Source organism: Rhamphochromis longiceps, linkage group LG8, assembly GCF_057381845.1.
Source record: "Rhamphochromis longiceps isolate RC_006_pf linkage group LG8, R_longiceps_female_GT1.1, whole genome shotgun sequence".
NCBI classification, from domain to species: Eukaryota; Metazoa; Chordata; class Actinopteri; order Cichliformes; family Cichlidae; genus Rhamphochromis; species Rhamphochromis longiceps.
Genome location: NC_140564.1, coordinates 17,662,358 through 17,677,334, shown reverse-complemented (window position 1 = coordinate 17,677,334; position 14,977 = coordinate 17,662,358). Strand labels below are relative to the sequence as shown.

General features: G+C 41.2%; 1 protein-coding gene across 6 annotated transcripts in view; it reads left to right on the top strand.

Annotated features, from left to right (window-relative positions):
• ntn2 (netrin 2) overlaps positions 1–7,455 on the top strand; it is a 53,944-nt gene extending 46,489 nt beyond the window's left edge. For all 6 annotated transcript variants that reach the window (XM_085416205.1, XM_085416208.1, XM_085416206.1 and 3 more), the window contains 2 exons: positions 1,812–1,886; positions 1,970–7,455. In XM_085416205.1, coding sequence (XP_085272331.1) covers positions 1,812–1,886; positions 1,970–2,355 — 461 coding nt within the window. In that variant the 3' untranslated portion in view covers positions 2,356–7,455. The remainder of the gene's footprint in view (positions 1–1,811; positions 1,887–1,969) is intronic.
• Positions 7,456–14,977: the final 7,522 nt, after the last annotated feature.

Sequence of the window (14,977 nt, the reverse complement as noted above, 5' to 3'; positions counted from 1 at the left end):
GTGGATCCAAAATTCAATGAGTCACAGAATCCAGCAGCCTGTGTCAACCACAGATGAGTCTTACTAACAAACAACAGCATTTTTCTTTCTGCAGCTCCAGTGGCAGAAATTGAGTTAAAAGCACAGTGAATGCTTTAAAGTTTAAAAGGGATTCTTATCATTGTTTTAGCGCACTTCATCTGTTTAAGCCTATTTAATCATGCTTATCTTCTCAGTTTCCCTTTCCTTTTGCTCTTTGTTCTTGCAAAACATGTTTTCCGATCTCCGAGAATACAGACATGGCAAAACAAATATTTCAGGACTACAAGAAAATAAACCACGCGATGTAATTACATGCATATGCTTTCAAATCTTTGAAGGGTTCTATAACACAACTGAGAGTTTCTTTCCGACCTTTCTGGTCCATTGAAACTGCTGTACACAGCTATTCCTCAACATAAAATTACAAACAACTTATATATATATATATATATATATATATATATATATATATATATATATATATATATATATATAAAATTTGTTTTTTTTTCTTTTTTTTAATTTAATTCAGGTTGCAGGTAAGCTGTGAGTCATATAATAGAAGGAAAGGTGGCTGCTCAGGTTCCAAATGCTGAAATCAAGCGCCAAAGTGTTTCCAGCGCCACATGCCTGCTCTTTGGCCAAAATCTGCATGAGGGAAAAGCTGGATTGAAAAAGATGCTGGAGGACACAGAACAGCTAAACCAAACCGTGACTGGCCTTAAAGTCGGTCAGAAAAAGATCAGAGAATGGTCATCCAGCCTAGAAATCAATTTTGACTGTCATATTCATAAACGTAAAAACCACATCATTTGCAACCCCACCTACTAATGGTCAGCAGAGGTCATTGGTCCAGTGTGTGGTCTTAGTTGTCACTCTGGCAGCCAAGGCCTATCCACATTCATCCAACCATGACCTGCTTCCACCACGCTCTGCCTTTTCTCAAGGCCCCGGAGAACATGTCAAACTGAACACTTTTACTCCTCTGGTATGTTTCACTTGCCTCCCAGCACTGGCTGTTGCAGGGATTTGGATGTGTGATTTGTCAGAAGCTGTTTTTTAGCACACAAAAACCACACCAAGCCCAACTATTATTTAGCGCTGCTCCAGTTTTCCTTTCAGCCTTTGGCAACATCAGTCAGTTTGTAAAGGCAAGTATAAGTTTACTCAGTTATTATAGAAAAAAATACACATGTATTTAAAAAGTAGATCATGCTTTGATGTGTATTTTTTGTGTTTATAAAAAAATGTGAAATATATTAATGGGACGGGGAGTCAAAGTTGGCCTTTCTATATAGAAATCAGCACATATCACAATGTTATGTTTATATTTGCTTGATCACTGCGTTTTATATTTTAAAGTGATGTGACACTAATTATGCATTACAACGTGTTAGTAAGACTGAGCAAATATGAAAGATTCATGTGCTCCTTTGGTACCTTTTTCACCAATACTGTGACTGTGCCTAGCCTATAAATGCTTAAACACATTTCCACCACAAAAAAGAAGACTGATGACTTGTGTCAAAAATCTGTCCCAAAGGGAGGGTTCACAAGTGACTGGCATTTGGAGTCTGCAGATTCTGTTGACCATGATATTCTTCCCAAGGAAATCACACCGACTTCTGTTAGTAACACTATGCAACATTTGGTTCCCAAATCTGTCAAAATGAAGGATGGTTTTCAGTGCACCAAGAGAGAACTGGCCCCAGCCACATGTTGGTGGAAAACAAGCACTGGAGTCACTGCCTGCATTTCAGGTGTGAACTTGGTTGTCCTTATTTTTGCAGATTGTGAGTCCTACTGTAAACCAGTGAAAGGCAACTTGAAGATCAACATGAAGAAATACTGCAAGAAGGATTATGGTAAGAGAGCAGAATTCCTTTCCATACCATTAATTAAAAAGCGTAAAGAGTTTTGAGTGTGTTTCTTGCAAATGTGTTCCCAGCTGTCCAAGTGAACGTGCTGGACATGGAGACGGTGGGTGACTGGGCCAAGTTCTCCGTTAGCGTGGTGGCTGTGTACAAGAGCCGGGGCGAACCCTTAAAGAGAGGTGACAACATCTTGTGGGTACACATGAAGGACCTTGCCTGCAAGTGTCCCAAAATCCAGATGAGCAAACGATTTTTGGTGATGGGTGGCGCTGAAGGTGGAACGGGCCCAGGAGCAGGTCCAGGAGTCGGGCCCGGAGGTGGAGCCAGCAGTCCAGGGGCGGAGCGCATAGGCTTGGTGGCCGATAAGAACAGCCTGGTGATCCAGTGGAGAGACGTTTGGACGAGACGTCTGAGGAAGTTCCAGCGCAAGGAGAAGAAGGGGAAGTGCAGCAAAGCATGATTGGGAAAAGCAGCGTCCATCCCTACCTCTCCCTCCACAGCACTCAATCACAAATCCTGACTCTTGACTTCTCTTATCCCCGGCCACTCGAGTCCTTTCTTCTCCTCCATTGTGGGAACGCTGCACATTACAAAGACTGCATGTACCCTGCCTGTTTTAAGGACCACGTTTTGTGTATATTGTATAATTATTTTCATTTTTATTTTTCAAGTTTTTTTCATTGTAAGGCCACTTGTCTATTTGTCCGATTGGTTTGCCTTAAAAAGGGACCATTAAAAAGGGTGTGAAGTGTAGACAAAAGCAGGCGCCATTTCCCCCCCTCGACGACGGCAACTGAACTGTCCAACCCCCTGCTAAAAAATACAACCCCCTGACCTCCACCTGTCAAAACTGCCTGTCTTCTGCCATTTTAAGGTATTTCCATGCAAGACTACCAATGCTCACCCCTCACTGTTCTCTGAGGATTTTATTATAGAGTGTTTATCACTTCACAGACTGATATCAGCAACAAAACAAGCTACAGATCTCCAGCTTGGCCACCTCACACTGATGACCTTCAGAATTTTCCTGTCAAAACAGGCCTAATTTCTCAAGGTCTTTGCAGTATCTTCTTTGGACTATAGGACTTCTATGTCCTACGAGGAACCAAGGGCTCCCTTTGCAGGGACATTTTCCACAGCAAACCTCAGTCACACCACCACTGCTGCTGCCACCACCACCACACAGCCCTCACAGAATAAACTGCTCACGTAGGCTCTTATACGGTCAAGTGCCCGATGTCACTGCTCATACTAGAGTTTGTATATCTTGTGTGGCTACTTTGCTATCTCAGCCATCCACATCCTTATTTGAGATGTATCCCTTTGTTGCATTGGGCACGAGTGAGTCACATCGCAGGCCTCTTCACCACTGTTCCCTCTTATGAGTGGTTTATAAAGTCACCATCATGACTCATGGCCTGTCACTTTGTGGAAGATGAAGCGGCGCAGACCGAATTTCAGAACAAAACCAACTTTTCCATTGAGACTTTTGCGCTTCATGGATATTCTCTTTGCTGGGTACAGCTCTTCCAGACGTTGCTGTGTGGCCAGCGTCACTTATGTCTTTAAAAATGGCCGAACATTTCATTGCGTTGACTGATGAAGACTGGCAGGCTTTTGTTTGCCACAACAAGAGATTGAAACAAGAGTTCCTTTTTCATGCAGTAAAAACACAAAAACAAGTTGGATAAAGAAAAGACGTAGCTGTGTTGTTGGGTTTTTTCGTTTTTGTTTTTCATTCCTTGCTTAGTATTTCGACAAAATGAATGAGCCTGGAACATTTTTAGTGCTCACTGATTGTATTATGACATGAGAGGATCATATTTCAGTCCTCATGTGCTTTGTTAAGTTTGCATGTTTGTGGAGTTTTTTCTTTTTTCTTTTGCTGGTCCATCAAATCCTTACAGGGAGCAGAGAGAGGTAAACTAATATGAGCATGAAGATCCAAAGGAAAACTTCCCAGGTCATCTTCCACCACTTGCCCACCCCAAATGCATAACCCTGTCATGCCTTGCCAAATAAGAGTAGTCAGTTTTTAAATTCAATTAAGAGACTATGAAAGTCAGGACCAACGAATTAACCGCAGAGAGACCCATCTGGTTGCTCTCAAGCTTTTTATCTGCCTTTTGCAGTTATTTCATTTTGTAAACGACTTTACAATTTATTTAAATAGAGTACAATATAAACACACAGTTTAGTTGAGGGGCACATCAAGCTCACATAGCATTGAGTGTTCTTACAGGCATCTCATGCTAGCTTGTGGTTACGCTCCTTTGGCTTTGGCGGCATGTTTGGTTTGTCATTCCTCCAAAAGTGTCTCTCCTCTGCTCTCGTCTGTGTGTCAGCCACAAACTCCCTCCCTCCCTCCACCCCCCCCCCCCCCCCCCCCCCCCCCCCGAATTCTCCTTTTAACCCATTTTGCATGTTGTGTATTTAGTGTTTTAGATAAGTGAAAGCACAGAAAGAGGCTTCCAGACTCCTCTGTGGTGTATAGTACTGCACTGTAGTTCTTGTTTTCTGAGAATGTAAATCAATCTGCAAAGAAAAGACACACAGGTAAATGGTCTGATTGTGTTTATGAAGTGTTATTAGAACTGAGGACGTCTAATGGCATGATATTTGATGCTGTTATGAACTCTGAACATGACTAGATGTTGTTCAAACGATTGTGGCTCTTCATGCTTTTCACTCTCATCAAGACATTTTTTGTTTTTGTTTTTTATAATACAATGCAAAAACAAGTTGTAACCAAAATGAATTATAAGCCACCACGACTTCTGATGTGTGACAAAAAAAAGGTTTTCTATGGCACTATGCTGAGGGCACAAATCCCACTGATGGAATTTCTCAAAAATGCAGAAGCAGTCCTTTATTTATGTGTCGGCTGTCCTCTGTGACCTGTCAGACAGGTGGTGTTACAGTAGCACCCGTGTCCACATCTTGGTATGTAAGTCTGGCATTACAATGAATTGTCAAAATATTTGCCTCAGCTCCTTGAGCACCCAACACCCTCGTGAAGGAATTCCACAAAATTCTTTCTCTTCTAGTTTTCACGTGATATGTCACACTATAGGAACGCTTCCAAAAGAGGCTTTTTCCGATGCCTGTTGATCATTTTTGCCAGTTCAGTTTACCCAAAATGCTGGATAGTTCTTAAACTATACACATGTATAACTATCCTGCCTGCAAATCTTTAGAGTGTGGCACTGCATGGGAACACATTTAGCCTAAGGGCCCCGTTGTACCAGCCAAGCAGATAAAAGTGTACAATCATGTCAGGTTTTACTGCTCACATGGTCACAGATCAGACGGACATGTTGTAAGATGACTTGGTGGAGAAAAAAGTATAGATGGAGGCGATTTCCCTTATATCAGTGCCGATGCAGAGGGGTTTTTTTTCAGAGTAGCGACACCTATTGTTCCGAGGAGTACTGTAGCAGCTTCCTGCACCATAAATGTTTAGGACTATGATGATGACGTTGCCTGTGGCGAACAAACAGACCAGCGTGAAAGGTATACTGAGGCATCCTGTCATGCAGCTACTGCGGACAGATCACACCAATCCACCACAGCAACTGATCTTGTCAATAGCAATAGGAAATAAGTTTCACTATAATGATGTTAAACAAAATGTTACTGGTGTGTCACTTCTGCCATAAAACATCTGAAGCCAGCAGCTGATGGATCACCATGTGTTAGCTAGCTAGTTTTAGCTAAAGCGCCCTTGCCTTTGTTTTAATAGTTGAGAGCTTTTTTACCTTCAAATCTAAAAGAGCAAATCAAATCAAGATTAAGCATGTTTGTGCTTTTGCACTGCAGTGTAAAGTGAAGGAATCTCCACTAAATGCACTATATGGACAAAAGTAGTTTACCTCACACCTACAAGAGCTGCTCAGGTACCAAAATCCATGTCGTGAAGCTCCTGGCACACAGCAAACAAGGTTTGCAAATCTGCAGTTACTGAGTCACAGGTGCACCTTAGCGGTTGCTCTGTAACCTCACATGGCCTTCCACTTTGTCACTATTTCTAAACACACCCATGTTTGTGATAATACCACCGATAGCTTATCGTAGAATATCTGGAAGAGGGGAAAAAATTACAAATGTGATGGATTTCAATGAGCTCTTTAGAACTGATCTTTCACAAATGCTTGTAAACGCAGACTGCGTTGCTAGGTGCTTCATTTTATACACCTGTGGCAATGGGTTTGAAAACACTTGAATTCATAAAAAGGTGTGGTCCAAAATTTTTTATCCATGTAGAGTTCAAGTAAAACATCACCAGAATGGAGCGGGATCACATCTTTGTGTGAATCCTTTAAAAGGGTGATCTAAACATTCATGGATTGTAAAAGATGAAATATTTACACCGTTCTCCTGCAGTTCTGTGGAGGGTCTGGTATGTAAGCTGGAAAAAAAAATACAGTTTTCCCTGCAGGCCTCTGCACAGGTCACATGATCGAAAACTACGAACCAGCTTTTCCTTTTCTTAAGTGCCCACCCTGAACATCGAAATCAAAATAGGTTAAAATTGGCCAGATTTTGTTTGAGTGGGGGGTTAGGGGGTGGAAGTGTAGCGCTTGTGAAAGCTATTTTGTGAGCCTCCTAGACAGAGCCATCCTGTTGTTTTATATTAACAAGCCCAGCAGCTTGGCAGTGGAACTGAGACCATAACTGCTTCACTTTGCTTCCTCCCCCCTGTGTATTTTTTTTCCACAGCGTTTATAGCATTCACAGGTGTGTGAGTTTGTGTGTTTAATTAACCTTCCCGAGCAAACAAGTGACACACACAACTTGCAGAGAGGTGAGAGGAAACTTATTTGAAGTTTAGCGTTTTTGGGTGGGGGTAGGGTTCTGAAACGGTCCATGATGAAGAATTATATCACACAAATTTTCTTGGTCAACTTCCCATTGTTTGTTTTTTGACTTTTTTTTTTTTCTTTGTGCACATGCGTCATTTTCATCCACACATTTGGCTTGTCCTGATGCATTTTTTTTTTTTTTTTAATATTGTAAATATGTACTGAACTGCCTCTGCCGTTTATGTTGTCTTTTGTAAAGCATCACTTAGCCTGGGATGACTCACATTTATGGATGTACAAACCAGATGATTATGGATGTTATATGGATGTAGAAACCAGGAACATATGCTTTCGTGATCACGACCAGAAGACGTGGTTCAGATATTACACAGAATGTATTCCTTTCGGTTTTATGTTGTTTCCAGACAACAACCACCCAATTGTAAATGACTTTGAGGTGAATGGAGTAAAAACGTGACTGACTGGACCCTCTGCTTTTCCCATAGAGGTACAGATGGAAACTGACACACAAAGCCCACCATGTCCTGTTACATTAATGTCCTGGGAATAATGGTTCACTCACACAAAAATTGTCCACCTACCTTTTTGGGGGGAACAAAGGGATCCTGCCCTCAGTCTAGCACTGCTTTTCACTTCTGTTATATCGAAGTCTTCCTTGTACATTTTCCTCTGAGGCAATGAACCACTGACTTTTTAATCTAAATGGTAAAAAATAAATTATTAGGTAATGAACTGTGCGTTGTGTTGATCATCTGTCTCTTTAATAGCGGCTATTAGCCTTAGCTGCAGAAATTATATAAAATTGATCATGTGTGTTTTCTCCATTGCTCAAACACAGTTGGCACTGCTCTGGTATGTTTCCACTCACGGGGGCTAGATGGGGGTTTGAAGAAGAGAATATTGGGTAGAGCGGCTCCCCTCCTCTATGAACGCTGCAAGAGCTAAAGCTCTGTAAATAAACAATGAGGCGCACACACACAGTATATACACACAATTTAATGCGTTCCTCACCTTGGAGGAAACCCAACTCCAGAGAAAGGCTCAAAGCAGGAATCTCCTTACTCTCTTTCTCTTTTTTTTCACCTACAGTGTCCTCTTTCCTCATCTCCCCACCCACTAACCAAACAGGCCAGCTCCATCCATTCTCCTGAAGGTAAATTACAGGAAAGCAGTCATTTATCATCACTCTCCCCAGGCATGGCCACTGAGGCTCTGAGAATAGAGGTTTCACAGACTGGACACACACACACACTGAAACATATCTTGAATCTCTGAATCAAGCATCTCTCTCCTGGACATCCTGGCCTTCTATCAAGTTGCTGTTTATATTGAGTTCAGTTAACTATACACCAAAGCAAAACCGTCTACAACCAGAACAAAACTGAAAATCCTTTGTCCTGTAGGACATTCAGTCATTAAAGATGATCAGCATTTACATGAGCAAAATATTGCCTCAGTTCTTCGCTTCTTCTTATGAATAACAAAATAAAGATGTTAAGATGTTGTTTTACAAGGCACCAAGCTTTCTCCTTTTTTTTAATCTCTGTGAAAACCAATAACCGAGTCCCAGACCCCAAACCCACTTTGATGTCACCCTTTATTTTGTAAAGTTCATTTGAAGCCTCAGCTTTAGCTTTTTGGCTACCATTAACTATTAACATATTGGGATGGGAGGGTGGAGTCCTAAGCTATCAATAAGTCCCAGTTACCTTGGTTAGCAAGGTTTATCCATAGACTATACTAGTGAATCACAAAGATAGGGGAATTCTGTCACATACAGTTTCCTTTTTCTTTCTTCAGTTAGAAACAACATTGAAAATTTGACATTTGAGTCTTCATAACAACATTTTACAAACTGCTGGTTGCTACATCGATTTTTAGCGATTAATCTTTGAGTGGTCGAAACTTTTAAGGCCTCAGTCACACAGGCTTAGAGACCAGCTGGTGGGAATAATGTGTGTTCCTTTACTGGTTGTTGAGAATCGCTGGGTGAACATCAGTCGAAAAGAGGGTGCAGCAAAGGTCCTTGTTTTTGCTTTGGTCACTAGCAGATTGCTGCAATTGCCTGTAGTTTCCATTGAAGATGACAACATGATAACACTTGGAAATTACTAGTTAAGTGGCTAAAAGCTGTGATTCACAGAGGCAGCCAACATGTTTCAAAGGGTGGAAGTTTGACTTTGAAGGCAAACATTCTCCGTTAATGTTTTGTGTTGCGCTTTTAACAGTTTCACTACAGCTCGGAGAGCAACGGTTGATTGTTTTTTTGACAAGTCAGTGTATTGCAATCTAGGGGAACCATGAAAATCTGTTAGCAATCAAAGAAAATGCTGGTATGTTTTTGGTGCAACGTGGCATACCTCTTTGTAACCAATTTCAGATTGCGACTGCCAGCAGTCTCCACCTCACTGATCAGCCTGCGTGGCCGGGGATTTGGCAACTGATTTCACAGCAACTGCCACCAACCTCAAGCAACCGCTTGGCGACCAGCTGGGAAATGCACATTTTTCCCTTACCACTGGTGGTTGCCAAACCTCATTGAAAGGTTTAGGGTTTTCAAGGTTTACCCATAAAGATGATCATGGCGATGTTGGTTTATAAAGTCCTGTTATGAAGACTCAAATCTAATCAGAAATAGCCACTTGGACGAAAGATTATGGGGTGCTAATTTATTAGCTATTGCTTGGTTAGCAAGGTGTATCCAGTGTAAGTGTGTCACACATGGGATAACTGCTACCACAAATATGGGACTAGGTTCAGCTGACTGGTCAGAATTAGATGATAACGGCAGCCCTCATTCAGAATGGCCAAACTCCTAATAATTTATAAGCTTCTAATACAATTCAAACAAGTCAGTTAATCACGAAATCCTTCCCAGTACAGCTTCTTTTATTGTAGAGACCAAAACCACTTCTTTTTCTTGTGGGGACTGATTTTTGGAGTCAGCTTCAAGTACCCACTTGAGCAACTCCACTTTTTGGTGTTGACTTTAGTTTTCAGGCCTGCAAGTGGCACTTGATCCAAAAAGCCCCTTAACAAGCTTCTTCTACACTATGTTTTCTAAAGTAATGCAGCCCACCTACTGTTTGTCTCTATAAAGGTTTATCAAAAACATCTACATTACTTTCCCTCATCACCTGCACTGCTCTCACGCTGCATTCATCTCTGTCAGCTAATTTTGTTTCCTTCACCTTGATGAATGTATCAGTAATGGAAAACCTTGATCTAAAGAGCTAAGGGGCTCCCTCATAGGGTTCGTTGCGAATTACTGCTATAATGAAAGTTACATCAATTATAGCCAGTGTAAATCACTGTCACATTTAAGCTTTGTTTACTAGTGTTTATAGAATAAACTGACTTACGGGAGTTTTGTGAATAATTTGCTGCTTTGATGAAAAGAGAAACTAAAGTAAAGCCAAATATTGTCCAGTTTGTCCCCTCCCTATTCTACTGACACACACACAACCACAGGAACACACACACACCCATCAGCAGACGAAGGGGGCTTACCAATTGTGCTTTCATAAGCTGCCAAAGCGGCTTCATTGGATTTAAATGGAGCCTCATTACCACTGTGCTTCAAAGCTCAACAACGGCATTTTCCAGCATGGGGTCTCTGTATGTGTCTGCAGGTCTCTTTCCTAAGACTTTTCTTTTCCCCTCATGCTCTTCTTTTATTTTCACCGCAACTTACCATCCTAATGGTCTAATGGGACTTATTTCTCTTTTTCACGCCGCCCTCCCCCAGCCCCTATCTCTTTTCCATCATCTGTATATCTGTGAACACTCGTGTGTGTGTGTGTGTGTGTGTGTGTGTGTGTGTGTGTGTGTGTGTGTGTGTGTGTGTGTGTGTGTGGGTCAGCAAGTACTAACCCCCCGAAAACCGCAACAAAAATGTGGCAAGAAATCTGTGTGGACCGAGATCATAAATATTCAGTGGTGAAGGTCTGATCTCTTTCTCTCTCCTCTCTGCTGTGTGTCTGTTTTTTTTCCTTTTCTGAGTGAAACCAGCTGTCGTCTGAAGAGACGCCGCTCCCTCTGGATCTGACAACATGCGTGACAATGACCACACCTCTGCTCGCACATCTGTCATCCTTCGGTCTCTTCGTATTTCCAACTTTCCGTTTTTCCATTTTGCCTTCATCTTTCCAAGGGAAACATCGTCTTCTCGCTTTCAAAACGTTAAACCTTTCTAGGCTGCAAATGGGCTAATCACATCTCTTTTGCTGGCCAGCGATTTTCCAGACACAAACAGAGAGCGTCGGGAATTGTAGGGGACTGCCGCCGCACAAAACTGGAATTCAGTGCTCTCTTTTTTCCCATTTTATTGCAGAAACAAACTTTATTGGGCTAGTGAGTGATTGAAAATGAGTGAGGAATAGGGGGGTAATTTAAAACCAGTGTGGTCCCTGATAGGAGCATTGTGGACCACAAGCCTGTTCCTAATCCGCCCCTCAGCTTTGTGTTTGATTGGGTACTGTTGAAAATGGGGATGAGTCTGCCTCTTCAAAGCCTGTAACATAAGAGGAATGTGTGTGTGAGTCAAAGTGTGTGTGTGTCTGTATTAAGGTGATCACAAAAAGCGGATTGTGTGCAGATGGACAAATAGAAATTACACTGGTAAATTTTGCATAAGCCCTTTATGAGCTGTTTCACTTATTACTGAGCATTTTGAAGCCATTGCTTAAGCAATTACAGTCCTGGCTTCAGCATTTCAGTAATTATTAAACTTTCATGCCCGTGCCAAATTATTCATGTATTTAAAAAAGAAAAACAACAATAACCAGACACTCAATATTGTGCTTGGCTAAGAATGCCGTGTCTGATTGCGATGGGATACTTCAGCATCGAGATCAGGCCTTGGGTGAACATTTAGGTTTGGGAAAAGGGCTGAATACAAAAATTAGGGCGCGCCTGGGAATCTGAGGAAATACCAAAAAGAAAATATAGCTTTTTTATTAGTGTTTCTGAAGTTATGGTGACTGTAACGATAAGTCTTGGCATTAATATGAGCTGGCCACACTAGAATCTCAATTATTACTTGCCCTGTGGGCTAAATCGGGGGTTTCCAAAGTGGACACACACTTAACTCCCAAATATGTGAGAATATGAGGAAAAAATATGTGTTGAAAGCGGCACCCACTTTTTAGAGGGATAATCTATTCGGGATAAATCAAATTCAGAGAGCGTTGTCCATTCATAATTTAGAAGTGATGACAGAAAATGTGCCATTTGAGGAGTATCCTTATGCATTATTGGCTTTGCGATGCATGCAAACGTCACGGCCAAAGATTTGATGAAATATGCAAAAATTCAGGGGTGAACTGGAAGAGAAGTTGCTTTTTAGATGAATATGACTCATTTTTTTGGAGTTCATACAGTATAAACAGCTCCTGGGTGGTGGTGGAGGAATGATCATGACAATAAGTTTTTTAATCACAAAGAAACAAAACAAAACAAAAAAATCTGATTTGAGACACCACCATGGATCACAGGTAGGTCCCAGGTTCAATAGTTTTTCCAAAGTTGCCAATCTTTCTCTCTACATTCCTCGCTTCCAAGTCTTCTATTACTCACTTATAAATTTAGGAAGAACGCTCCTCTTTCCTCCAGGCTCAAGCCCTTTTAAGCTCTACACCTCAGGCTATACTGTAACAGACTGTGTCAGGCTGGGCCGATCCACTTCAGGCCCCATCTGTTGGCATTTAGCACCAGCTTCCCCGCCTCTGCACAGATCTCCGGTCGACATTAACTGCCCTAATTTGTCTGCCAAAGCCCACTCTGATTGCTACCATGTGACGTTATGCGAAAGGTGAGGGATTCCTACTTATCTGTGAGGACAGGCAGAGAGCAGAGCAGGGGGGGATGGGTGAAAACAAGAAGGGGGTAAGCAGGGTTAGGAGGAAAAAAGTTAAGTAAAGAAAGTGATCAGGGAAGGCATACTATGTGAAAAAAGTGGGAATAAGATTGATTGTCAACCAGTGTTGATTAAATAGTTGTGAGATGTCCCAGATGGGACATGCTGTCATTCTCTACAGTCTGCAACCCAACATGATCAAAAATGTAAAAGACAAGTTTTGAAGTCTATTTTGTAAAGTTTTTCCATGTGGGATTTGTGTTGTAACAGTTGGACAAGCAGGGATATGTGGGAAGAACATGAAGGCATGCCATGCCTTGTATAGCTTAACCCCTTCATTCAAATGATGATTTTATGTATAGAATCATTTTCTTAAAACTGCCCTAAATATAAATTCCACATGTACTTCCAGAGACTGTAAAGCACATCCAGAAAGCATTCACAGTGCTTCACTTGTTCCACATTTTGTCATACAACAACAACAACAACAACAACAACAACAGCAAAGCTTGATATTCTAGTATAGCCTGCTTAGCTTTTGCGCAATACTTTGTTAAAGCATCTTTGGCAGCAATTACAGCCTCAAGTCATAAGCATGGTGGCAGCTGCATCATGTTGTTGGTTTGAGGGACAGATATATCCAAGACAACAACAACAACCTTGAGCACGCAGCCAAAATAACAAAGGAGTGAATTCAGTACCACTCTGTAAATGTCCTTGAGTGGCCCAGCCAGAGCCCAGAGTTTAACCCAATTGAACAGATGTGAAAATGGCTGCGCACTGACCCTCCCCATCCAATCTGATGAGAGGTTCTGTAAAGAAGAATGGGAGAAATTGATGTGCCAAGCTTGTAGCATCAAACTCAAAAAGACTTGAGGCTGCAATTGCTGCCGAGGTGCTTCAATATTAAGCAAAGGCTGTGAATATTTATTTACATGTCATAATTTACAATTTATTTTTCATGAATTTGCACAAATTTCAAGCATACTTTTAATCATTTTGTCAATTTTGTCATTAATTGTAATAATTTTTAGTTGAAAAATGAATTTAATCCATTTTGTAACAAGAAGCTAATTTATTAGCTATTGCTTGGTTAGCGAGGCATATCTATGGACTCAATGAGTGTGTCACACATGGGATAACTGCTACCACAAATGTTGTACTAGGTCCAGCTGACTGTTCAGAATTAGATGAGGATGGCAGCCCTCATTCAGAACGGCCACACTCCTAATAATCCACACACTTCTAATACAATTCAAGTACATTAATAACAAGTCGCCCCCTACTGGCCATTAGAAGGAATGCCAGTCTTAATGAATATCCACATGCATGTGTACTCCTTAGAACAGGATTTTTGGTGATTTTCATTTTCAGAAATTTCTCAGTCCACATGAAATCAATTAATTAATATTCTGCCAATAAAAAATAAAGTACAACTTAGTTACAGGAATATTTCAGGAAACTGTCTGAATCTTTCTCATTCCTCGTGCAAAGTACTTCCAGCTTTTAAGCAGGGTCCTGACCTGCACTATTTCCTCTTTTAGAGGGTAAGTAGATGAAGTGGATGTTCATTCAGCCACAGATTAGCATCACTGGTAGAATCACTTTTCTCTAGTTCACTGGACATTATGTAAGCTGTAGTCAAATATTTCAGGGAGGAAGGTTGCCCTGGTTGGTCTGCATGTCAAAGATTGATATATAACTCTTCAAACCTGTTCATATGTTGTTGTCTGAAAAAGCTGACTAAACAGGAATCAGCTAAATAATTTAAGTGCAGGTAAGCTTTTTACATCCATTGCCCCAGCTGCGTTGCCTGTTGCAGTTAATTCTTCTCTTTCTGCTACAGTAAACATGCAGGTGTGTAACTCTGTGGGGTTATTTGGCAAAAGCTTTTGCACTGTTATACTGTCCAATGGGCCAGCGATCCTTTTTTGTCATATTTTTACTGCATGCTTTATGGCCTGTGTATCTGTGCATATGGTTTTACTTTAATTCTTTTGCAGTCATGCCTGCTGTGTGCGGTAGGGTTTGAGCACCATGACAGTTATCAGGCAGCGCAATCAGAATACTTTATTGATCAGAATACTAGGCTGTTAATGTGCCCACCATCAGGTGTGATTATTTTATTTTCCATTTGTCGCAGGTGTCTGTATCGTTGACTTACTGGGAAATAATATTATGGTTAGAGTTTCAAGTTGCACAGAAAAAAAGAAAAGAAAAAAATTGAGGAGCTTCAAGGTAAACCCACATAAACTATCCTTTAAGAAAAAAAGCTGCTTTCAGCTGCTCCCTTATTCACAAGGGGCCACCACAGCGGGTAGCTTCGCAAGTATGATTTCTCAGACTTTCTATCCCGGATGCCTTTCCTGATGCAACCCCGAAGAAATAAACGGTAAACTAAG